The 26,716-nt window shown below is 45.7% G+C and overlaps 1 protein-coding gene across 1 annotated transcript in view; it reads right to left on the bottom strand.

Annotated features, from left to right (window-relative positions):
- DCTN1 (dynactin subunit 1) overlaps positions 1-26,716 on the bottom strand; it is a 124,195-nt gene that overhangs the window by 74,227 nt on the left and 23,252 nt on the right. Inside the window, exon 2 of the mRNA XM_065404587.1 lies at positions 13,838-14,086. Coding sequence (XP_065260659.1) covers positions 13,838-14,065 — 228 coding nt within the window. The 5' untranslated portion in view covers positions 14,066-14,086. The remainder of the gene's footprint in view (positions 1-13,837; positions 14,087-26,716) is intronic.

Genomic DNA, 26,716 nt, shown 5'->3' with positions numbered 1-26,716 from the left:
GTGTCATCTGCAAACTTGCTGAGAGTGCAGTCCACACCATCCTCCAGATCATTAATAAAGATATTAAACAAAACCGGCCCCAGGACCGACCCTTGGGGCACTCCGCTTGAAACCGGCTGCCAACTAGACATGGAGCCATTGATCACTACCCGTTGAGCCCGACGATCTAGCCAGCTTTCTATCCACCTTACAGTCCATTCATCCAGCCCATACTTCTTTAACTTGGCGGCAAGAATACTGTGGGAGACTGTATCAAAAGCTTTGCTAAAGTCAAGGAATAACACATCCACTGCTTTCCCCTCATCCACAGAGCCAGTTATCTCATCATAGAAGGCAATTAGGTTAGTCAGGCACGACTTCCCCTTGGTGAATCCATGCTGACTGTTCCTGATCACTTTCCTCTCCTCTAAGTGTTTCATAATTGATTCCTTGAGGACCTGTTCCATGATTTTTCCAGGGACTGAGGTGAGGCTGACTGGCCTGTAGTTCCCCGGATCCTCCTTCTTCCCTTTTTTAAAGATGGGCACTACATTAGCCTTTTTCCAGTCATCCGGGACCTCCCCCGATCGCCATGAGTTTTCAAAAATAATGGCTAATGGCTCTGCAATCTCATCCGCCAACTCCTTTAGCACCCTCGGATGCAGCGCATCCGGCCCCATGGACTTGTGCACGCCCAGTTTTTCTAAATAGTCCCGAACCACTTCTTTCTCCACATAGGGCTGGTCACCTTCTCCCCATATTGTGCTGCCCAGTGCAGCAGTCTGGGAGCTGACCTTGTTCGTGAAGACAGAGACAAAAAAAGCATTGAGTACATTAGCTTTTTCCACATCCTCGGTCACTAGGTTGCCTCCCTCATTCAGTAAGGGGCCCACACTTTCCTTGACTTTCTTCTTCTTGCTAACATACCTGAAGAAACCTTTCTTGTTACTCTTAACATCTCTTGCTAGCTGCAACTCCAAGTGTGATTTGGCCTTCCTGATTTCACTCCTGCATGCCTGAGCAATAGTTTTATACTCCTCCCTGGTCATTTGTCCAATCTTCCACTTCTTGTAAGCTTCTTTTTTGCGTTTAAGATCAGCAAGGATTTCACTGTTTAGCCAAGCTGGTCGCCTGCCCTGATTTCAGGAGGAGACAAACAGGCGCTGATCACTTAAAGGTCCCCTGGCACTTGCCCCGGAAGGGTCTGAGTTCCCTCACCAATAATCACATTCCGCCGTCCTAAATTCCTCCTGCGTTTTTAACTGAATACATGAATTGTCACTTCTCCTTCCACGCCACTAACTAAACCAGCTTTGCAGTGGGGCTAGAACGGAACGGAGGCTGCATTTCCGTCGCAGAGGTGGGTGAAGCGCCCCCAACAGTACATGGTAAGTAAAGCACTCTGGGATCCCCGGACTGTCAGTAAGTGACATGAAGCGGAAAGTGAGGAATTAGAGCTGCGGGGGGAGTGGTTATTTTTTAGTTTAGAAAAGCACAGTAATGTACAGGACATGTGCTGAGACATAGCTAGGACTGCTCTGCCTACAGCCATCAGCCCTCTCCATGGCATGGGAATCAGCACTACTGTACCTGGTGACAAACTCTAAGGTCTCCACCTGTTATAGGAGGACTCTGATGCTTAAAATCCCTGACCCAGTGAAAGGAAATCCCAAGTATTTTAAAGCTGCCAAAACATGCACAGGAAACACATCAGTGTTAACAACTCTCCGTGCTGACACAGTTGCTCGCAGTGCTGTTCCAGGCCTTTGGTGAGCAGTACAGGGAAACGGATGGGAAAGGCACGCTCAGAAACAAAGAGCAGGGAAACAACAGTGGCTCTCCCTACACCATTTCCATGCTTGGGTCTGGTACCTACAGTCTCCTGCAGCAGCTTACCAGGATGCCAGATCTAACCCCCTCAATGTCCATTTACAAAACAAGTCAGCCTCTCCTCCTCCTGCTGTATCAAACCCAAATTCCCTCCATTAACTTCCATTCAGTACTGGCTAGGAGGCACTCAGTTCCAATCCAGCCCGGCTGCTCACTACAGCTGCATGGAAATCCTCCAGCAGAACAGTTCTGCATCAGGGATGGCAGATTCACCTAAACAGAAACGTCGCAAAGACAGTATGATTTTGACAAAGCTCCAACAGAATCCAGACAGGTATCCAGACAGCCAAGTCTCCTGCCACCTCACCCACCTAGCAACTCGGCAGCCCATCTGGCATGCTGCCAGGCACCCTGTACGTCCAGCCTCCTGCCTGGTGGGCTAATGGGGACCCAAGACCCCAGGAGTTTGGAAGCTGGTGTTTCCAGCTCCTCTTCAGCCCGCCAGGCAGAATTGTTTGGAAGGAAGGATCGCTAGGAAGAGAAGGAATCCACCTAACGAAGAGCGGGAAGCACCTCTTCACAGGCAGGCTGGCTAACCTAGTGAGGAGGATTTTAAACTAGGTTCGCCGGGGGATGGTGACCTAAGCCCGGAGGTAAGTGGGATACTGGGAGAAAACACAAGGAAGAGGGTGTAACAGGGGAGGCCTCCTGATTCATACTGAGAAAGTAGGGCAATCGGCTAGTTATCTTAGGTGCCTGTACATGAACGCAAGAAGCCTGGGAAACAAGCAGGACCAACTGGAAGTCCTGGCACAGTCAAGGAACTATGATGCGATTGGAACAGAGACTTGGTGGGGTAACTCACATGACTGGAGCACTGCCATGGATGGGTATAAACTGTTCAGGAAGAACAGGCCGGGGAGAAAATGTGGAGGAGTTGCACTGTATGTAAGAGAGCAATGTGATTGCTCAGAGCTCCAGTATGAATCTGGAGAAAAGCCTGTTGAGAGTCTTTGGGTTAAGTTTAGAGGCAAGAACAACAAGGGTGATGTTGTGGTGGGCATCTGCTATAGACCACCAGACCAGGAGGATGAGGTAGACGAGGCTTTCTTCCGGCAACTAACAGAAGTTTCCAGATCACAGGTCCTGGTTCTCATGGGGGACTTCATCACCCTGACATCTCCTGGGAGAGCAATATAGCAGTGAACAGACAATCCAGGAAGTTTTTGGAGAGTGTTGGGGACAACTTCCTGTTGCAAGTGCTGGAGGAACCAACTAGGGGCCGTGCTCCTCTTGACCTGCTGCTCACAAACAGGGAAGAATTGGTAGGCGAATTAGAAATGGGTGGCAACCTGGGCAGTAGTGACCATGAATTGGTCGCGTTCAGGATCCTGACAAAAGGAAGAAAGGAGAGCAGCAGAATACGGACCCTGGACTTCAGAAAAGCAAACTTTGACTCCCTAGGGAGCTGATGGGCAGGATCCCCTGGGAGGCTAATATGAGGGGGAAAGGAGTCTAGGAGAGCTGGCTGTATTTTAGAGAAGTCTTATTGAGGTTGCAGGAACAAACCATCCCGATGTACAGAAAGAATAGCAAATATGACAGGCGACCAGCTTGGTTTAACAGCGAAATCTTCAGTGAGCTTAAACACGAAAAGGAAGCTTACAAGAAGTGGAAATTTGGACAGATGGCATGGAAGGAGTACAAAAATATTGCTCGAGCATGCAGGGGTGTAATCAGGAAGGGCAAAACACAATTGGAGTTGCAGCTAGCAAGGGATGTGAAGGGTAACAAGAAGGGTTTCTACAGGTAGGTTAGCAACAAGAAGGTGGTAAGGGAAAGTGTGGGCCCCTTGCCGAATGGGGGAGGCAACCTACTGACAGATGACGTGGAAAAGGCTGAAGTACTCAATGTTTTTTTGTCTCGGTCTGCACAGACAAAGTCAGCTCCCAGACTGCTGCACTGGGCAGCACAGTACGGGGAGGAGGCGACCAGCCCTCTGTGGTGAAAGAACAGGTTAAAGACTATTTAGAAAAGCTGAACATGCACAAGTCCATGGGGCCGGATCTAATGCATCCGAGAGTTCTGAGGGAGTTGGCTGATGTGATTGCAGAGCCATTGGCCATTATCTTTTAAAACTTGTGACGATCAGGGGAAGTCCCAGACAATTGGAAAAAGGCAAATATAGTGCTCATCTTTCAAAAAGGGAAGAAGGAGAATCCAGGGAACTACAGACCAGTCAGTCTCACCTCAGTCCCTGGAAAAATCACGGAGCAGGGAGCCCAGAAATTCCTGGTCACCTCATTCGTGCAGAGGGACAAACCCCTGCCATCCAGGTGGAAGCTGCAGTGTGCTGCTTTATCACAGGGCAATCACCACTGCTCCAGCTTCCCTTTTTTTTTTTTTTTAAATATACCTACTTCCCTCTGGACAAGTAAAGGCACAAGCCATAGGAGAGACTTTAGAACAGCTTGCCATGGCGCTGGGGATCAGCAGAGAGCCTTGAGCTGAGGGCCCACACGGGCTCACTCTCTCTGCATGTATCTACGCTACCAGCACCACAGAGGCACAGTTGCAGCCATGGGGCTGGAGCGCAGACACTTGCTACAGCGACGGGCTTCCATTCCTACAGTAAACCCACTCGCTTGGTCAATGGTAGAATTCTTCCACTGGCCGAATGATGTCTACACTGGAGCTTAGACGGATTTAACCAGGTGTCTCCGGAGTGTGACTATTTCACACCCTGAGCTACATAGCTAAATTGACCTACGTTATAGGTGCAGGCAAGGCCTCTGGAAGAGGTTAGCACTTTCTCACAGGTTACCATAGAGTTTATTTTTCCTAAAGGGATTTATCAGCTCCAAGACACTTATTCTGCCTGGTATATTTAAGATCTCGGAGACTTTGTTTTTATGAACAGTCTGTTTTTGAAGCTAATGCTCCACAAACAAGTTAAAAGACTACTGCTGTGTTTTATGATGCAGTTTCTATTTGCACTCATTTGCAATGGGGTAGGGTTTGGTTGGTTGGTTGGTTTTTTTGGAGGGGAGAGTGGGGAAAGTTTCTTTGGGCCTTGTATATTCCAAGAAATAGTTTTTATGGGTTTAACAGGACTGTGGTTACATCAATTGGATTAAAAATCTGTTTTATTAGCAAAAAAAAATAAATCACACAGTTAGAACACCGCTCAGGAGAGCCTCATTTATTGTTAACATCCCACGGTCCCACATTGCACGTAACCACAGAGGAACGATGTGGCGGTGGCTTTTGAGGGTGACCTAGAGACGAAGCATGGGGGTGAAGCACTAGTTTAATTTATAGCCGAGAACATGAGCAGGACATGAATTCTGTTGCAAGCGCCTCTAAAAGAACCTTGTCATTTTCTGATTTATTTTTTTTTAAACGGATTCTTCAAAAATTAACATTGGTGTTTTAGTGGTTGCTTTTGGTTTAAACTGAAAACTGGAATCCTAGTGATAGGTGTGAGCCCTTGCTTATGCACTCTAACCGGTGGACAGAACAAGTAACAGAGAAAGCAGCACACACAGCATAACAACACGCCTAGCCCCACAATGTGCTTGCATCTTCTCTTCTCATGACAAGAGACCTAACCTGCAGCAAACTCCCGTTCCAGCTGACAACATTGCTATAGCAACCGAGCGGTGCTCCCTAGCAGCATCAGAAAAAATTTCATTACAGAAAACAGGGAACAAGACGTTCAGCCACCCAGACTCTCAGATAGCCCCAGTTTGTGCCAACCCTCCACCCCCCGCAAAAGCAAGACAAACACCAAACCATCAATGTTCTTAACCATCTAACTGCTGGCTGAGGAAAGGACTGAACAGCAGTGGGCACCTCTCTCTCCAAAGCGGTTTCTATTCGTTATTACAGATTGATTCCCCTCCTCTGCTTTCTTTCTGAGCTCTCAGGCTGGCGCCAGTCAGTGCGCCACAGAAAGGAGCATTATAAAGAAGAAGTGAACGCTCTGACAAGGCAAGGCTCAAAGAACAGGCCAAGAAGTTATTAAGCAGCATGCTCCTTTCCTATGGAGCAGACATTTTAAAACTCTCATGGACTTGGAGTCCACCCTCCCCAGCTCACAGCTGCCATGCTGGATTTGCGTCTCTAAAAGGAGCCAAGTCCTTGCGGCTGCTTCAGAGTTCCGCTTGTAGAGGCAACCGTGCTCCCAGGCAAAGTCAAGCCTGCCTCACGATTTAAAGCCAAGTTTTAAATCTGGGGACAGAGCGGTTACTCGCCAGCCTCTGCACACTAGTGGGATGTGTCCCTTCCCCGTAGAGCCCACAGGTGTGCCCAGGCAGAAGCAATGCACTGCAGGTACTGAAGAGTAACTCCTTTAAAAAGGACAGCTGGTGCACCTTGCCCGAAGAGGAGGAGAGACTGAAAGAGTGTACAACAAATAATCCAAGAGGAAAGATATGGAGACAAAAGCACAGACACAGATAGCTATCTGCTGCTCGGAATAAGTCCCTTCCACTTCCAGGAAGAACATTTTAAGATACACTTTCCTGGAACGTAGCAGAATTTGTCAAACTCCCACAAAACAGGCCAGGCCAGGCATGGTCTCTGGGATCCAAATCATTAGATGGAACAACTGCAGAGCGGGATGAAGGACGAGAGGCTTTCTGACACAAGAGAACTGGTGACACCAGTAAATGATACAGAGACTCCCATGCAACGTCCCAAGGAAGAATGTATCAATACTGACTGCGCAAGACAGGGCCATCAGTCTGACCTGAGCCTTGTCTGCATCTCTTCTAACCAATAGCTTGGCATAACTTAGCCCTTTGCTCCAGTCTAAGAGGAATGCACTGGTGATTGAGTCTGCATCCATTTCTGCTCTGGATTCAACACACTTTGCATTGCTGGTTGGTGTGAAAAGATCTACCAATGGAGTGTCACATTTCTTGAACACCTCTACTAACATCTGCTTAAGCAATCACTCATCCTGGTCCTGTAGCCTGAAACTTTTCTTGTAAGCTAGCACATTTTCTTTCCCAGATGAGTGGGCTAAGGGACACACCTGATAGACCAGGTACCAGTCCAGAGGGCCAGCAAAATGGCTGGGAGTGAGCACCTCCTTGCTTGATGATATTGAACATTGCTGTGATGCTGTATGTCAGTACTGGACCAATAACCCTTTTAATCATTGTCAGAAAGGACTTCAGAACCCACCTGATGGCTCCTACTTCCAGACCATTTACTTGCAGCTTGGCTTCCCATGTATTCCATCAAAAACATACCATCACATTTTGGACATGGGTCAGCCCAATCAGGGGCATCTGCTGAGACTCACATGGCTGGGGATGGAGGACAGAAATGAGCTCTCACTCAGCATACCGCCCTTAGCTACCACAGGGCGGCAAATTTAAAGTGAGGAATAACTACTGTTAATTTTTCCCTGGAGGACACTTGGAGGCAAGGAGTCAGACAACTGTTGGATTGGTTAGCCATCTCTAACCCAACCATTCGGTCACGGTGGGACTAAAAAGATTTTGCATTGCTTGGATGCAGTGGGCTGGCCATTCCATTGGAAAACTGCACAAAGGGACCATTAAAGGTGAACGGATTAAAACTGTGTTTGCACATCGCCTCGTACAACAGGGTCCCGGTCCATGACTTGGGATCCCAGGCACTACGGTAACACTAATACTAATTTAAAATTAAAAGTTAAAGAGCTTTAAATCCAAGTTACTAACCATACATGTTTAGAGTGACACTACGCCCCATGTTCTTCATAGAGATATTATTGTGATATGATTATGGCATAACTATCATGTATTTTATGCAAGATAAGGTCATGTACTATGTCATTGAAAAGGTTATGATTCACTGAATATGACTATCCTATTTGTATGCATGTATCATTTTGGTATCTGAAGTTAGGAATATTGTCTAGGCATCTGTTACAAATGTGTGAACACCCACTAGGCAGAATGCAATCAGTCTAGACGGCTGGCTGGGAAGGGCCATTAGGGAAAACAATAGGTCTTAGAAGATGCTAATCTCCCACTGGGGAGCCTTCCTGAGGACACCACAAACAGCCTCCAGGTCATGGCTGCTGTGTCCCTACAGGGACATGTGACCAAGTCACCCGGTACTGGACTCCATCTTGGAATACCAGTGTCTTTCCACGGAAAGGTTTGGGAAGTAAAATTGGAGACAAAGGGTTCCCGCCATATACAAAAGCTATTTAAGGAAGGGGAGTGACATCATCTAGGTTCTTCACTGACTCCCCGCCAAAGAAACTGCTGGAAACACCTGAGGAACAAAGGCTGGACTAGGGGAGAAGGGCTGAATTCAGGCTAGAGGGGTTTCTAGCCTGTGAAAGGAATACCTGGAGTTTTAAGCTGCAAGCAAGTGCAGCTTGCTCTCAAGAAACTCTGCAAACTGCCTAAAACAACATTTAGGGTGAGAATTTGCTAGTCATATCCAATCTCTTTAGTATATTAAGCTTAGATTGCGTTTTTGTTTATTTGCTAGGTAATCTGCTTTGATCTGTTTGCTATCCCTTATAATCACATAAGGTCTATGTTTTGTAGTTAATAAACTTGTTTTTGTTTTGTCTAAAACCAGTGTGTGGAAATCATAACTGGGGGCCGAAAGCTGTTGCATATCTTCCTCCACATTGAGGGAGGGGGCGAATTTCACGAGCTTATGCTGTACCGTTCTCTGTGCAGCACAAGACGGTATCATTTGGGGTTTACACTCCAGAGGGGGGCGGGAGGCGTGCCTTAGCAACTGGGAGGTGCCTTAGCTGAGCCTTCCCATGCAGAGCTGATCTCAGCATCTGTGTGAAGCTGGGTGTGTCCCTACCTGTATGTGTGCTGGAGGGGGCTTGCGGGCCTGTCACAGCAGTACAGTGTAAAGGGAGCCCAGGCTGGTGGGTCAGGCGGGCTCAGTGGTACCCCAGTTCCAGGTAGCACCCCGGGGGAACCCGTCACATAGAATTAATTCCTCATTCAGTTAAAAAGGATGTAATTTCCTGCTTCACTTGAAGGTACCTGCCCAGCCTCCACTCCCAAGTTTTCCTTGCTAAAGTCATTTAGGGTATGCCCACACTGCAAAGAAAAACCTGTGGCACCAAGTTTCAGAGCCCAGGTCAATTGACTCAGGCTCACGGGGCTCGGGCTGCAGAGCTAAAAATAGCAGTGTAGACATTTGACCTCTAGCTCCATCCCGGGCTCCGAGACCCACCCCCTCGTCAAGTTTCAGAGCCCAGGCTCCAGCTCAAACATCTACACTGCTATCTTCAGCCCCTGCAGCCTGAGCCAACTGACCTGGGCTCGGCGACTCGGAACCACAGTCCTTTATTGCAGTGTAGACATACCGACACTCCTGGGAGTGTGAGAAATGCAGCTCCCCGCACTGTGGTTTTGGTGGTTGTAACACCATTCTCTGCTTCATGAAAAACACAGAACTCTTTGTGCCGTTCAGCATCATTTCAGGATCCCATAACCTTAACTTGTTGAGACACCCCGCCAGTAATCCACAGATGAAAGACTGCTGACAGAGTAAAAACGCATCGAATGGTACCGCTAACTAGGCCCCCCTTTCCGAAGAGGGCTCCAAATTTTGAGCTGCCCAGCCTCACTCCATAAGTGTTTGAGGGACAGGAGTCCTGGCACTGCCACTCTCCCTGGAGGGAAGGAAATGGGAACTCTCTTATTCACTCCCGTGAGTGGGTGTGGAATGTCTCCATTTTTCACATTTAACCAAGACCCCTTTTTGATCGGGGTGCTGCATACACAGAACCATAGACACGTAGGGTGGAAGGGACCTCGAGAAACCATCAAATCCAGCCCACTGCCCTGAGTCAGGACCAAGTGAACTTAGACCATCCCTGACAAGTGTTTGTCCAACCTGTTCTTAAAAATCTCCAATGACCGGGATTCCACAAACTCCTTTGGAAGCCTGTTCCAGAGCTACCCTTAGAGTTAGAACGTTTTTTCTAAATTTAACTTAAAATCTCCCTTGCTGCATATTAAGCCCATTACTTCTGGTCCTGCCTTCAGTGGACATAGAGAACAGCTGATCACCATCCTCTTTATAACGGCCCTTAACATATTAGAAGACTGTTAGCAAGTCCCCTTTAGTCTTCTTTTCTCAAGACCAAACATGCCTAGATTTTTTAACCTTTCCTTATAGGTCAGGTTTTCTAAACCTTTTCTTATTGTTGTTGCTCTCCTCTGGACTCTCTCCAATTTATCCATATCTTTCCTTAAGCGTGGCGCTCAATATTGGACACAGTACTCCAGTTGAGGCCTCACCAGTGCTGAATAGAACAGGATAATTACCTCCCCGTCTTACGTACAATACTGATCTTAATACATCCCAGAATGATCTTAACCTTTTTCACAACTGCAGGACATTGTTGACTCATATTCAATTTGTGATCCACTACAACCCCGAGACCCTTCCCAACAGTACTATCACCTAGACGCTATTCCCCATTTTGTAACTGTGCATTTGATTTTTTCTTCCTAAGGGCAGTATTTTGCACTATCTTTATTGCTTTCATCTTGTTGATTTCAGACCAATACTCCATTTTGACAAGGTCGTTTTGAACTCTAATCCTCTCCTACAAAGAGCTCACAACACCTCTCAGCTTGGTCTCAGCTGCAAATTTTATAAGCATACTCTCCACTCTATTATCCAAATCATTAATGAAAACATTGAATAGTACCAGACCCAGGCCTGATCCCTGCGAGACCCCACTAGATGAGATCTCCCCATTTGACAGTGAACCATTGATAACTACTCTGAGTATGGTCTTTCTGTGACCCTAGCAGCCTCCCAATGCAAGAGGGCAAAGGGCTCACTGCCGAGAGTTCTAGATGGCCTAACCAGTTCAGTGTACCCCACCGCATGAATATCATAACCTGCATCTAAAAGGCCTCAAGTAGGATATCAATAGAAAGCTAATAACATACTGATCATTAACATTATTGTGGGGTATATGTATGGAGGACAAATGCAAAATTACAAACATGTTGGGAATTATGTTCTTAAAGTGTGTCTGCCAGGCAGGGCTCAAGTTACCCCTCCCTAGACAAAGGAATATGGTTCTGCCACCTTGAAGGTACTTCCAAAGTACATTAAGAAACGATGGGAATGCATTTACAGAGAAGGTAAACAGAACCATCAAGCTAACAAGGGAAGAAGATAACTACTCAGCATCACAGCAGTGCCAGGAGATTGGCGGAACAGATCAATCTGCATTTTAGCAAACACCAGCAGTGGAAGAAAGCAGCATGAAACTTCCCTCACCACAGACTCCACGTCATCTTTCTCACGGCTTGAATGAACTTTACTTTGCGGGGTAACCATCAGAAGAATCTATTTCAAAGGTTCACTGGACTATACAAGGGGCAGAGACCCCAAATTATCTTTCACCTAAGACAACAATGGAATGGAGCACTTTGGACTTTAGGGGGCATCCTGGCCAAGGGGGTGGTCAGCCATCTTGCTGGAAGGTAGTGTGGTGAGAATCTGACCTTGAACCAAAACTGTAGTATTGTTAAGTCTTAGGCTCTAGAAAGAGTTTTTCACTTTTATTTGCTTGTAGCCATTTCTCACTGCCCTTTATACTTGAACTCGCTCACAATTCTCTCTCCTTTTGTTAATAAACTTGTTTTAATTTAATCTAAACAACCCAGTGCTGTCTTTGAATTGAGGTGATAGCCTGACTCCGGTTGAAGCGAAAAGCTGGGCACTTTGTCTCTTCAGAGGAGCACATGAACCTTATTGCTTTGAATGGCCCAGGAAAGGGCTGGACGTTGCAGAGCACACGGTTTGGGGGAAATGACAGGGGGCACTGGGGCATCTTCCAGGTGTAACCAAAGCTGCTAGAAGCCAGAATGTGGCTCTGGTGCAACAAGCAGGCTGCTCCAGTCGGAGCTGCTGGCCGAGGGTGGTTTATCACACAGATACTCAGTGCACAGTGCACGCTTGTACGCTGGCAGGGAGCAGCCAAACAAGGGAGCTACCGCAGCAAAACACTTTAAGGCAGAGTTACAGGGCAAGTCTATATCACATCCCAGAATGTGACATCCACCTTAGAGTCATTCCATCTAGACCACATTTCCCTAGTTTGCTTATGAGAATGTGTCAAAAGCCTCACTAAAATCAAGATATATCACCATCTATTGCTTCGCTCACCCCAATCTACTAGGCCAGTAACTCTGTCAAAGAAGGAAATTAGGTTGGTTTGGCAGGATCTGTTCTTGACAAATCCATGCTGGCTATTCCTTATCTCCCTATTATCCTCTAGGTGCTTACAAATAGATTGTTTAATCATTTGTTCCAGTATCTTTCCAGGTATCAAAGTTAGGGTGACTGGTCTATAATTGCTCAGGTCCTTTGTTCTCCCTTTTAAAGGCAGGTACTATGTCTGCCCTTCTCCAGTTTTCTGGGGCCCCACCTGTCCTCCAGGAGTTCCCAAAGGTAACTGCTAGTGGTTCTGAGATTGCTTCAGCTAGTACTCTAGGATAAATTTCATCAGGCCTTCCCAACTTGAAAACATCTAACTTATCTAAATATTCTTTAACCTGTTCTTTTCTTTTTTTGGTTTGCATTCCTTCTCCGTGGTTGTTAATATTATTTGTGTTGAATATCTGGTCACCATTAAGCTTTTTAGTGAAGACTGAAACAAAATGGGCATTAAACCCTTCCGCTTTCTTGATGTCATCAGTTATTGGCTCATCTTCCCTGCTAAGTAGAGGACATACACTTTCTTTTGTCTGTCTCTTACTTCTATTGTATTTAAAGATCGTCTTCTTATTGCATTTTTTGACCCTTGCTAGGTGTATCTCATTTTGTGTGTTACATGCTTGTGCTATTCTTGCTATCAACAATCAGCCCATGTTTCCACTTTTAGTAGTATTCTTTTTTGATTTTCAGGTCATTAAAGAGCTCCTGATGAAACCACATTGGCCTCTTACTATTCTTTCTATCTTTCCTTCACATCAGAATAGTTTGCAGTTGTGTCTTTAATAACATCTTCTTGAGAAACTGCCAGGTCTCCTGAACTCCTTTTTCCCTTAGACTTTTTTCCGCATAAGACCTTAACTACCAGTTCTCTGAGTTTGTTAAAATCTGCTTTTTTGATGTCCACTGTCCTTATTCTGCTGCTTTCACTTCTTCCTTTCCTATGAAACACGAAATCTATCATTTTAGGATCACTTTCACCCAAAATTGCCTTCCAGCTGGAGATTCGCGATCAATTCCTCCCTGTGGGTAAGAACCAAGTCTAAAATGGCTGTCCTCTTGGTTATATCCTCCACTGTCTGGAACAAAAAGTTGTCCCTGATACATTTCAAGAACTTATTGGCTATGTTGTGTTTTGCCATATTACTTTTCCAACAGATGATTGGGTAGTTAAAATCCCTCATTCCTATCAGGTCTTGTCTTTTGGATATTTCTGTTATTTGTTCTAGGAATGCCTCATTCATCTTCTTTTCCTGACTTGGTGGTCGATAGTAGACCCCTACCATGACATCACCCCTATTTTTTACCCCCTTTATCTTTACCCACAGACTCTCAACTGGTCCGTCTGGATCTCAGAACAAGTGTATATATTCTTGGTGTAGAACACCTGCTCCCTTTTACCCTGCCTGTCCTGCCTGAACAAGCTGTACCCCTCTATACCAATATTTCGGTCATAAGACTTAACTGCCATCAAGGACTGACTGGGTGGGGTAAGTCATACGTTAGTTTGTGGACTAATACTTCTAGTTCTTCCTCTTTACTCCCCATACTCCTTGAATTTGAACAAATTCCCCCATGGATTCCCTCTGATTTCTCCTTTGACCCTATTGCAATTTTCCATGTCCCCCACAACATCTAGCCCTCTGTTAAGGTCACCGTTATCTATTCTATACTTATCTGGGGGCTTTTGTCACCTATCCCCTTTGAACCTAGTTTAAAGTCCCCCTCATTAGGCTGATGACTCAATAGCAGCAGCCTGGCAAGCACAGACCAGACCACGCTGCCAGGAGGAAAAACATACCTGTGACTGTCGCACAAAGATGCCGTGATTCTCTTCACAGGTGAAATACTTCCTGCCCTGCACAATGCCATCGTTCTTGCCCTTCGCGTCATCCAAGATGACTCCAACCCACTTTCCTGTGGCGAACAACGTGGCTCCAACATATGCCACTGTCCCACGGTGTCCCTTTCCGATGACTTCCACTCGGGAGCCCACTTTCAAGGGCTTGCCACTAGCTTCCACACTCATCCTGGTTCCGGCACTTGACGCCTAGAGGAACAGCAGGAAAATAAAAATGTCAGCAAGTGAACATATGAAGTTACTCACTATTTAGGAGACTGAAATCTCATTCTCAGTTCAGCTGAAAACAACCACCACGTTTGATGTGACCTACGTGAGGACAGCATGCGTCTTCCATTTTAGGATTTTGCCTGGAGTCAGATGAGGTGGAGGAAAAGGTTTTGAGCAAAGTAGGCCAGTCATCATAAGAGTCATTTCTACATTTTGTTATTTTCAGAAGCAAACATAATATATGCCCTCACACCTTGGGGCTGTCACAAGCATTAAAATCACGCACACCAGCAAAGCCTCTGAAATATTAATTACTGCTCCTATTAGTTTTTAATACACACCCTAAGCACATATACAGTATATATTTTTGGAAGATCCATTCAGTGGCTTTGGGAAAGACCAATATGAAGCAGCAGCCCTTTAGCAAGTCACCATATACATCTGACACTGTGACAGACGGTCACAGATCATCTTCCAGTGCGGGAAGCACAGGATCACGGTCTCAGAAGAGACGATTTTATCTCCCTGCTCCTAGCCTCTAGCATTAGAGGCCCCTATAACCAGGGCTGTTGGGTTTGTGAACCCTCCTCTTCCACAGCATCATGCTTTCCTACCTCTCCTCAAAGAGACATGGCTGGTCCATGTCTGATATTTGATAACTAGCAGCCATATCTGTGTGGATTTAGGAGACCACCTCTGGGCCAGGAGCACCCATTCACAGCTTTACTATAGCTCCAAATCAGGCACTAAGCAGTTAATCAGAAAATACAGACATTAAACTCTCATTATGTTTTCAAGACATTCAGTATCCTCCTAATTACCCATCCACGCTTGTTAAAGTCTAATGTGCACTACTGCATTTTTAAGTTGTCATCATCTCAAACCTATATCTTCTGCCTAGGTACAACAAAATGCATTCCAAGATTCACTTCTGGTGCAGAGAATAAGGCCATGGGTGTAAGCAATTCCATAAATGAAGTGTTTTACACACTCAGAATCTTACTAGAAATACACACGTGTTAATGTAACTGTGAAGCACATGCCTCCATTTTCAATTTACTTTTCCAGGGGCTGTGGGCCCCCTCCGTTCTACTGTTGGGCGAGATGTCACTCACTGAAAAGCAGAGTTCCATCTCTATTAATACCACCTGCCTAGACGATAATGTTGCTGTCACATTTCAGTGGCCTCTCCAGGCACTCATACTGTGTTCAGGACAAAAAGGAGTCTAAAGCTTTACACAGTTAACTGCTATCAGAAAGACTCCATAATATAAATGCTTACACACCACTTCAAGTAATCCTTAGCATATAGGGGTTCTGAAGAAAAACGTTCGTAAACAAGAAAGAAACTGACGTGGGAAGAAAGGGAACGGATCATAAACAGAAAATGCCTCAGCCTCATCCGTATTCCAGTAGCTCTGGTAACCTGCAAGGTATTATTCTATTTGACTGAAGAAGCAAATATTACTTAACAGACAAGTCCACAGGCAGTTGCATCCATCTTCTAGTGTAAAGAAATAAACTTGCAGCTCAGCCAATTGCGAGCCTGAGTTTCGGGGGCTCCTTATGCAAGCGACACGATATTTATACTTCCATTTGTTATTCTAGTGATGTGACATTCTGTTACAGAAACAGCAAACCCCAGGTTAGGCTCCAGCTTGGCCTAGCGACCGGAGTTTTCTTCCAGATCATGAAGCTGTACAGACAGTATTAACCACCATGCTTGATTTGTAAACATTATACCAGGGCCCTGATCTGATGAAACAGACAGATTCCTAAACCCAATTCATAGTCATTCATCGGGCCAATGAGCCAGGCCAGGGGTGGGCAAACTACGGCCCGCGAGCCGTTTTAAGTCAGCCCACGAGCTCCCACTGGGGAGTGGGGTCTGGGGCTTGCCCCGCTCCGGGGTTCCAGCCAGGTCGGGGGCTGCACCACGAGGCTCCCAGAAGCAGCCGCATGATCCCGCTTCGAGGGTTGGGGGCCACGCCATGCGTAGGAACCGGAGAAGGGACATGCCACTGCTTCCGGGAGCTGCTTGAGGTAAGCGCCACTCGGAGTCTGCATTCCTGAGCCTCAACCCACGCCCCAACCCCCCTGCCCCAGACCTGATCCCCCTCCCGCTCACCAAATCCCTCGATCCCAGCCCGGAGCACCCTCCTGCACCCCAAACTCCTCATCCCCTGCCCCACCCCAGAGCCCTCACCCCCACCCCAATTCTGTGAGCATTCATGGCCCACCATACAATTTCTATTCCCTGAAGTGGCCCTAAGGCCAAAAAGTTTGCCCACCCCGGGCCAGGCTGTCAGGGCCAGAGCCTTCAAGAGTTTTCTTGGCTAAAATCTGTTAAATAGAATTGATGACCTGAAATGACCTTAATTTCTCCAGATTGGAGACCTCACAGCTCATGTGACCACCTCATGAGAGACATAAGTTCTCTTACAAGTTGAGCTTTCATTTTACAAAAGAGCTTTCAGCTGGAACTCCCCTCTCTGATACACAGAAATCCATAAACCAATGGTGCCCCAACCCTCAATAGGAGCATGGACATCAATTGTGTAGGTCAGCCTGTTACAAACCATTTCTGTTAGCTATACAGACAGGAGGACAATCCCTGCTGGAAAGGGTAGAGAACGGAAGCTAAAATCAAGATGAATGAATGGAATTCTAGAGCACTTGTCACATCAGCTCCAGCGATATGTTGGGAGAAGGGCTGAAGAGATTTTTGCTTTGCGGTTTCATTAGTAAGCGTGCCTCTGAAGGAAGGACTAGGACTTGTGGGCCTCCTGGATAAAAGCATGTTCTCAGGAGGGGCATTCCAAAACACAAGGACAGAGGGAAGATGTGGAGATAAGTGCATGAGGAGGACATGAACAAGACAATTATCCAACTTAGCAAGAGTGAAGGGAACAGCCAAGCTGGACACCACCAAAGCATCAAGCAGATGAAAGCCAGTGAAGGAATATGAAGAAAGGCCAGATGTGGCTGGAATGAAGGAAAGGTATATTACGCCTGCATTGTTCTGGATGCATTCAAGTGGGACAAGGGAGCAGGAAGTTATGGTACTCAAGGTAGTTTAAAAGGTGACCTGCAAAGGTTTTTAAATTCTCTTTCCCTAAAACTATTTTATTATGTATAAAGATTACCTGAATAGTTGATGTTAAAACAAGTGTTTTTACTTCCTTTTATGTTAGCAAGATCATGAATGTCAAGTCTGGGTTTGCTGGAGGAATTTGTGAGAATCTCAGATATTTACTGTGAGCTCCCAAAACCTTAATTGAAAGGGTGAGAGTGTTTAATCTTGAACAGATACCCTTTCTCCAAAGCATTCATTAGGCATTGGAGTAAAGCAGGTATTAACAAAAACAAGAGTTTTAAGCCATCTGATTAAACAGCCAATCCCAGTCACTATCTATGTTTTATTAGTTCTCTGACCACCATAGACTCTTCCAGGGTAGAAGAGACCTGACCTTTTAATGGGGGGGAAAAAGTAGAGTCTCTTAAAAAAAATCACACAAAAGCCTTCTAGCCCTGCTTTCCACATCATAAACCGGGAAACAAAATGGCAGATGAAATTCAATGTTGATAAATGCAAAGTAATGCACATTGGAAAACATAATCCCAACTATACATATAAAACGATGGGGTCTAAATTGGATGTTACCACTCAAGAAAGCTATTGGAGTCATTGCAGATAGTTCTCTGAAAAACATCCACTCAGTGGCAGTCAAAAAAAAGCAAACAGAATGTTGGGAATCATTAAGAAAGGGGTAGATAATAGGACAGAAAATATCATATTGCCTCTATATAAATCCATGGTACACCCACATCTTGAATACTGCATGCAGATGTGGTTGCCCCATCTCAAAAAAGATATATTGGAATTGGAAAAGGTTCAGAAAAGAGCAACAAAAGTGATTAGCGGTATGGAACGGCTTCCATATGAAGGAAAGATTAATAAGACAGGGACTTTGCAGCTTGGAAAAGAGACCACTAAGGGGGACCATGATAGCGGTCTATAAAATCACGACTGCTGTGGAGAAAGTGAATAAGAAAGTGTTATTTACAACTTCTCATAACACAAGAACTAGGGGTCACCCAATGAAATTAATAGGCAGCAGGTTTAAAACAAACAAAAGGAAGTATTTCTTCCCACAATGCACAGTCAACCTGTGAAACTCCTTGCCAGAGGATGCTGTGAAGGCCAAGACTATAACAGAGTTCAAAAAAGACCTAGATAAGTTCATGGAGGACAGGTCCATCAGTGGCTATTAGCCAGGATGGGCAGGGATGGTGTCCCTAGCCTCTGTTTGCCAGAAGCTGGGAATGAGCGACAGGGGATAGATCACTTGATGATTACCTGTTCTATTCATGCCCTCTGGGGCACCTGGCACTGGCCAGTGTCGGTAGACAGGATACTGGGCTAGATGGACCCAGTATGGCCGTTCTTACGTTCTTATAAAGAGGGGGTGCGTGGACAGAAAGCACATGCCCAATTTTTTTATCCTTTGAAAATCACCTTTTCAGACCAACATGCTGCTTTAAGAATTAGCAGCAAGCTCCATGCTACACTCAACACAGGCAAACACCCTTATTGATCGGATTGGAAATTTCAGAGCATCTCACTTCAAACCCATTTAGACATTGATTCCTGCCTGTGACGTTATTGATATAATCTGGAACCATATAGATCATTGTTGCAACCAAGGTCCTGTAGTGGCACCCAAATCTTGTATAAAGGGGGTCAAATGGGGTGTCTAAGACAAGGTTATGGATTACTGGTTATAATTATGCTGTCTATATGTGTCTTTCAGTGTTATAGTTGAAGTTATGAATATTGGCTCTATACTGTCTGTATTGCAAACTTATGCTATGCTTCTGGGTGACATCCCAGACAAGCTGGTGTTAGCTCTGCCTAGCCTGCTTGATGGCCCATTAAGAACCATCAGCTATACAATGGACTCATTGAGAAAAGGCAAATATGCCTTGAGACTCAGCAAAGTATGCAGGGACTGGCCCATGTGACTCCAGACTCCATTTTGCTGTAATTTTCCACAGTAAGAACAAAGGGGTGTTCTTACACCTGGAAAAGACTATATAAGGCTGATGCCTCATCTCCATTTTAATAACAGGAGTACTTGTGGCACCTTAGAGACTAACAAATTTATTAGAGCATAAGCTTTCGTGGGCTACAACCCACTTCTTCGGATGCATATCAATCCTGCTTCTTACCTCTGGAGGAACTTTGCTACAAGCTGAAGCTTTGAACAAAGGACTGAGGACCCATCCCAGCGGGGGATGTATTCCAGAGACTTGATTTGAACCTGCAGTTTATTCTATCGCTGCTGCAAGCCTGAACCAAGAACTTTGCCATTACTGTATGTAATTGATCCCATTTAACTGATTCTAACTCTCATCTCTATCTTTTTCCTTTTATGAATAAACCTTTAGATTTTAGATTCTAAAGGATTGGCAACAGCGTGATTTGTGGGTAAGATCTGATTTGTATATTGACCTGGGTCTGGGGCTTGGTCCTTTGGGATCAGGAGAACCTTTTTCTTTTACTGGGGTCTTGGTTTTCATAACCATTTGTCCCCATAACGAGTGGCACTGGTGGTGATACTGGGAAACTGGAGTGTCTAAGGAGATTGCTTGTGAGACTTGCGGTTAGCCAGTGGGGTGAGACCGAAGTCCTCTTAGTCTAGCTGGTTTGGTTTGCCTTAGAGGTGGAAAAAACCCCAGCCTTGGGCTGTAACTGCCCTGTTTGAGCAATTTGTACTGAGTTGGCACTCTCAGTTGGGTTCCGCCAGAACCGCATTGTCACACTGCCACAGTCACTTCCTTCCTTTTCAGTAGAAGAGGGGGCACTCAACCAAGAGAAAGAAAGGGCCTTTTCCCAAGTTGAATAAGCTCCTCCTGAGATTGCCGCTAACCAACCCTTGCAGTAGCAAGAAATGAATTCCACAGATTTTACTGGAGAAGAACTTGTAAGATTTCATACAGGTCTGTATCTAGCTAGCTTTTTATACAGCGCTCATCACCATGTAGCCGAGTGCCTTAGCACGGCACCTAAGCAACTGGAGAAACCCAATGCCCAGATGAGAAGAGAGTTAAGAGTCTCTAGAATGTTCTGGTTTCCTGATTATTCTTACACACAAACAAGCTACTGAAAGAATACATTTGCAGAACAGAATTATTTTCTGTAATGTTATAAAAGGAAAAACTATGGCCCTTTCTTATGTACATTACCAGACCAAAATACGTTAAAATTAACTGACTCCAGTTTGGTGTACAGAAAGCTAACTGACAAGTCAGGACATTCCCGCCTTGCCTTTCAAAGGTCTTTTTCTCACCAACTGCCACAATCTTCACTGCTAAGGAAAGGAAGACTTTGCATTTCTTTGCTACATATCTAGTCATCCATGTAACGCATCTGAAGGTTACTTTTAAACTGGTATAACTTTATTGAAACCAATTTCCCGCGAACCATAAAACAAACATCTCTCTAAAATCCTCTGTGAGGGAGATAAATCCCTTTCTGTCCACTATATCTAGAGTCTATGTATACCGTCTCTCTCTGTTGTTTCGGAAGCCACTTCCATGAATACCATCTTTTCTACAAGGTTACTATACGTACTGTCGTATGCAGATGCAGTAATTCCCTAGCATAGCGGTAAACCTATTAAATCATCCAGGCCATCTCAACTGATGGACAGGTGAACTGGTTGAGCTAAGTTTCTTTTCCATTTCTGACTTCTTGGACAGATAATTCACTGCTGAGGCATTAGGCTCATATCAAATCTTTCAACTTTTAAACTCAGAAACCCTGAAGTCCTAGTGGCTTTGCTGATCATCCACCGGGAATTTTCCAAAATCAGTAAAATCCCCCAATCCTAATATGAGGTCTGTAACTTTTCTATTCCACTGTAAAACAACTATTCTTGAAATCTGATTGCTGACTTTTTTTTCGTGGTCTTTTGCAAATCAGTTAAGCTTTTTGGGTGACATTTTGCTGTCTCCGAGATCACTGGGGTTGGTTTGGTGTAAGTGAGGGTTGAATTTGGCCTTTTGCATCTCAGCTACCCCCCAGTAAAGTGGGGGTAATACCTGCATACTTCATGGTGAGACTATAAAGCTAAATTAAGATTTGTAAGCACTACATCACTTCTAAGAGTTAATTAAAAAAAACAAGCTTATAGCACTTCAGTAATTGAAAATAGTGAACAGGGCCGGCTCCAGGGTTTTGGCCGCCCCAAGCAGCCAACCCCCCCCCCCCCCCCCCAAAAAGCCGCGATCGCGATCTAAAAAAAGCCGTGATCGCGATCTGCGGCGCCAATTCGGCGGGAGGTCCTTCACTCCCAGGCGGAGTGAGGGACCGTCCGCCGAATTGCCGCCGAATACCTGGACCTGCCGCCCCTCTCCAGAGCGGCCGCCCCAAGCACCTGCTTGAGAAGCTGGTGCCTGGAGCCGGCCCTGATAGTGAATAAGGAATTGAGAAAGTGAATAAGGAAAAGTTATTTACTTGTTCCCATAATATAAGAACTAGGGGCCACCAAATGAAATTAATGGGCAGCAGGTTTAAAACAAATAAAAGGAAGTTCTTCTTCACACGGCGCACAGTCAACTTGTGGAACTCCTTACCTGAGGAGGTTGTGAAGGCTAGGACTATAACAAGGTTTAAAAGAGAACTAGATAAATTCATGGAGGTTAAGTCCATTAATGGCTATTAGCCAAGATGGGTAAGGAATGGTGTCCCTAGCCTGTGTTTGTCAGAGGGTGGAGATGGATGGCAGGAGAGAGATCACTTGATCATTACCTGTTAGGTTCACTCCCTCTGGGACACCTGGCATTGGTCACCGTCAGTGGACAGGATACTGGGCTGGATGGACCTTTGGTCTGACCCAGTATGGCCATTCTTATGTTCTTAAGTAATTGATCAATTAAAAAGGGCAAAATTCATTCCTAGCTTCACCCTCCCCCCATCTCCCTTACCTTCTTCCCTGCAATGTCCCTTCCTTTATCAAATCCACTCCCAACAAAACCCTAACCAAAACATTCAAGTGAAACCAAAATCATGGAATTACCGTGACATTTGCAGGCCACCATATTGTTCACTCTGCAGAAATGTTACATTCCTTCCCTCCATCCATTTGTCTGTCTTGTCTATTTACACTTCAAGATAGTGACTGACTTATTCTGTTTGTACAGTCCCCAGCACAATGGTGTATTGAACCTAGTCGGGGCCCCTAAATACATTAGCTACAGATATTAAATGGACTGTTTTATCGGTGTTTCCAGATACTGTACAATTTAGCAAGAATTCTATTTTTGATCAGTTCCAAATACTAGTTTTATCTAAAACATTTGATTTAGTTATTTAAGCAACAGCTGCATCCGATGGCCTCAGTTCTGAAGGTATACTTAAGATGTACTCTCCCTCACATCTGAACTGAATGGTATTTGCTATTAAGTTTTTAATTAATAAAATGGCATCTAGGAAGAGTTTTCCCTTAATTTGCTTCATTTTTCATTCTGTATTAATGCACTTGCATGAAACTAACTTGCATGAAAATAGTGCATCAGTTTCTGAGTTTATTTCTCATTGGAAGTCAATAGTTGGTTGCTGTAATTATTAACACAGCTGTCAATTGGTGTCATAGGGGTATGTGGCACCTCAAGTGATTAATAACCCAAGACACTCACATCATTCATGCAAGTGTCATCAGCACCAAATGAGGGAAGAGAAAAAATTAAATTATACCTGGGGAAAAGAGGGATAGCTCAGTGGTTTGAGCATTGGCCTGCTTAACCCAGGGTTATGAGTTCAATCCTTGAGGGGGCCATTTAGGGATCTGGGGCAAAAATCTGTCAGGGGATTGGTCCTGCTTTGAGCAGGGGATTGGACTAGATGACCTCCTGAGATCCCTTCCAACCCTGATATTCTGTGATTCTAAATGAATGGGTTTCACAGTTTATGAGGTACCAGATGTGCCTTTATTTTTTTTAATCAGTTCACACAGCAAAGTTTCATTGTCAAACTAGTAAGAAAGTAGATTAGAAACTTGATGGCATGCCCATGCTGCCAGGAGTCCCCAAACATGTCAGGTTTGCAAGTTGTAGCTCAAAAAAGCCTATTTTAAATTTACAAACCTATTGTCATCAGTTTGGACACAGCAAGAACTTCTCACAATGGAAATTTCCACCCTGACCAATGCAGTGCTCTACTCTAAATATATTCCAAAGGTTCCTTTTAAAAAGGGAACTTTACTACTGGCACAGTTTACCAAAACTGATAAGCTACAAAGAATTATGCTCCAAAATCCAGAAGCTCCGTCCTGCAGGCTAATTCCAACACTGAAGCAGCCAGCAGCCTAGCCAAACTACTACCCCACCAGAGCTTCTGAAATGCTAATAGATAGCTGTAACAAACCCAAAACCTGCTAAGCTGGAATGGCAGCAACAAGGTTTTCTGCAAAGCAAAGTTCACAAGCCTCCCACTGAATCCACCCTACAGGAGCTTCCCTACAGCAAACACCTGGAAAACTGATTTTCAGAGGCTCATTTAGCTCCTCTCTCAAGTTACCACTGACACTGGAGGATACTGCGAACAGGTCTGTGGTCAGTCCGATGGAAATACACCGCTACCTCGATATAACGCTACCCGATATAACACGAATTCGGATATAACGCGGTAAAGCAGTGCTCCGGGGGGGCGGGGCTGCGCTCTCTGGTGGATCAAAGCAAGTTCAATATAACGCGGTTTCACCTATAACGCGGTAAGATTTTTTGGCTCCTGAGGACAGCATTATATCAAGGTAGAGGTGTATAATTTTTCACTCAGAACAGTTAGACAAGAGAAGCTACGTGTGGTCCCAGAAGTTACAGACTAGCACAGGGATCGGCAACCTTTGGCACGCAGCCCGCCAGGGTAAGCCCCCTGGAGGGCCGGGCCGGTTTGTTTACCTGCCGCATCTGCAGGTTCAGCCGATCGCGGCTCCCACTGGCCGCGGTTTGCCACTCCAGGCCAATGGGGGCTGCGGGAAGTGGCGCGGGCCGAGGGATGTGCTGGCAACAGTCACTGGCAACAGGGGAATGACCCACCCCCTTAAGTTTTCACCAATTGAAACAACTTCCACAGCCAGGACAATTCAATTGCACTTTCTTAAATTACAGATTGTGCTAAGAACAAGTGGAAAATGTACAATTTCCCCTACTGCAGAGCATGGGAAATAACCCCTAACTACACAAACCCAAATCTTTGAATGTTAATTTCCATCTAAGTTCTGAATGACAATCTCGTCTCCAGGCTGGGCCATACCATTGGACTTCATTGCTCAGTAAAAGGACATTTTCAGGTAAGTACAGATACATTTTCCTATTCTCCAGTGTGCTAAGGTTCACAGATCTGCTACAATGCGATTTTCACAGCAGCATGCCCCCACTATCATCCTTTAAATATGGACATCCAAAATGAGATATATTACACGTCCTCCATCTTCTCCTGGGTACTAAGGTGTGGAGAGTGCTTCTGCCAAAAAAAATGACACTGGCTAAAGATTGGGTGGCCAATATGTAAAGTTGGGGTGAATTTAGGCATTGATGGCCATGTGGCAACCTAGCAGATCTCAGTGTAAAAGACGTAACTTCTCTGCACTACGATCATCCGTGCTCTTAAGGAGCATACTTTGATGATTAGGGATATTATTTCTTGAATTTACCGTGGGAGCGAATGCTACAAGTACTGAATTACAAGTACAATAGCAGTGGCACCAACTGGGGAGAGGGGAGAAGATGACGCAGACACCAAGATTTTTGCACTTGCTCATAGTTCCATAGGCTGCAGAGCCCAGGGGGGCCACGCCCACCCACTTTTAAGCAGTGATCCTGTACTAAATCAGTACAGCTGCTGCCAGAGTAGTCCAAAGCATCGCTCCAGCTGTGTGGTTACAACGCCAAGTTTCAGTGAATGATGTTGTGACCTGGTGCATGGGGTCGCAACTCAACTTGGGCTCCAGATAGAGGGGTGGCTGGGCCAACAGTGTTGTAACCAGACGCCCAGGACATCTGTTCCTGTACAGCAGAGCACAGGGGAGTCCACGGACAACTCGCCTCTTGGTGGCACCAGCCCATGTGCCGTGCTGGCGAGAGGGGAAACTCCCTTGCCGAGGGAGACCCAAAGTCCCTACAAGAGCAGTGGGGACAAGTGGGAACCAGAAGGGGGTCCTGGATCAGAATTTGCCTTCTCCCCCCCACTCCAAAATATCTGAATTGCTGCCTGAATTCTTGTCTCATCTGAGAAAGCTCCCAACTTCAAAACCCAGCTGATCAGAACTGGGTGATGCATGGTTTCATTCATTCCCTGGAATTTCCAGGGGTTTCTTGAGAACAGGAATGTGACAAAGCTGTTCCTGCGATTCTTGCACAGTACTATGGATTACTGCCTCTGGCTACTCTCCAGGGACCTCACTTTAACCAAAGCTGCAGGGAACAATTTACTCCCAAAATAAGAGAGCCTGGCACCGATCTGTGTCTACCTGCAGACAGGGCTGGTTCGGAGTCAGAGCTCTGAAGTAACTGAGAGCAGCTGCTGACCTTGCCACAGCAACCTGCCCCTGTTTGAGCTACCATTCAAAGAGGTATTTTCTCCTGCTGTAGTTCAGGGACGGCTTCCACTTGCCACACAATCTGTATTCCTTTCTATAGCACCTGGCAGGAGCCAGGACTGCAAGTTCACCTTTCTGATGACTCAGAATAGCCCCAGCTTACCACAGAGCTCCCCACTGTATCCGTAAGAAAGCTAGGAACTGATTTGCCCGAGCGCCTGATTTCCAGGGCCAGAACCACATCTATGCCCAAAGGAGGGGGCTTAGGCAACAACTGCCTGCACTTGGTGGCCTGTGAGGAGGCCACTTGCAGGTAAAAAACTGTCCATGTTGGAAATGGAGAGTCCTTGGCTACCGGGGAAGGTAGCCACATTTACCTGGGGCAGTGACTCCAGGTTGGAAGTTGGACAGGTGCACACCGAAAAAGCGCCTGCTTTTATGAAATGGAGGCCAGGGGCTAGGAAGGGGTAAAGGACGGGCCAAGGGCTTGTTCTTCTATAACTAGGCTGCTGCCCCCTTCTTCACCCCATAGCCAGGTGCTGCGGGGGAAAGGAAGTGCTGGTGATGCACAGCAACTTGCAACAGATGCTGGGAACAGCCCAGATGTTAGGTTGTGGCAACCCACAGCAGCAGCTCCAGTCTTCTAGGTGTGCCAGGAAACCCCCCTCCGTCTATTACAACTTCTAAGAGAACACCAGAAGGGATGCACAGCTACCGCTTGTCCAAGGTGACGGCAGACTTTCTCAGCATAGCTTCACAGTACCCAGAATTCTAAACGGAAAGTGTTCGTCCTCTCTTTTGTTATTTTTAATAGAACATAGTTTATCTATTATTATATAACCCCCTAACTCTGATCTGGACTGCTGGCTCCCCTCTCCAAAGGCGGAAGATTCCCTTTATGTATGTACACACATGCACGGGTGCGACACACACACACATGAATCAGCATGTCTATCGCCTGGTCTTTCTGCATTGATCCACCACACTGCACTCCGTGGAGGTTAGA

This window comes from Emys orbicularis, chromosome 5, assembly GCF_028017835.1.
Source record: "Emys orbicularis isolate rEmyOrb1 chromosome 5, rEmyOrb1.hap1, whole genome shotgun sequence".
Taxonomy (NCBI): domain Eukaryota; kingdom Metazoa; phylum Chordata; order Testudines; family Emydidae; genus Emys; species Emys orbicularis.
The sequence above is the reverse complement of the archived record's forward strand: the minus strand, read 5'-3'. Positions and strand labels throughout refer to the sequence as shown.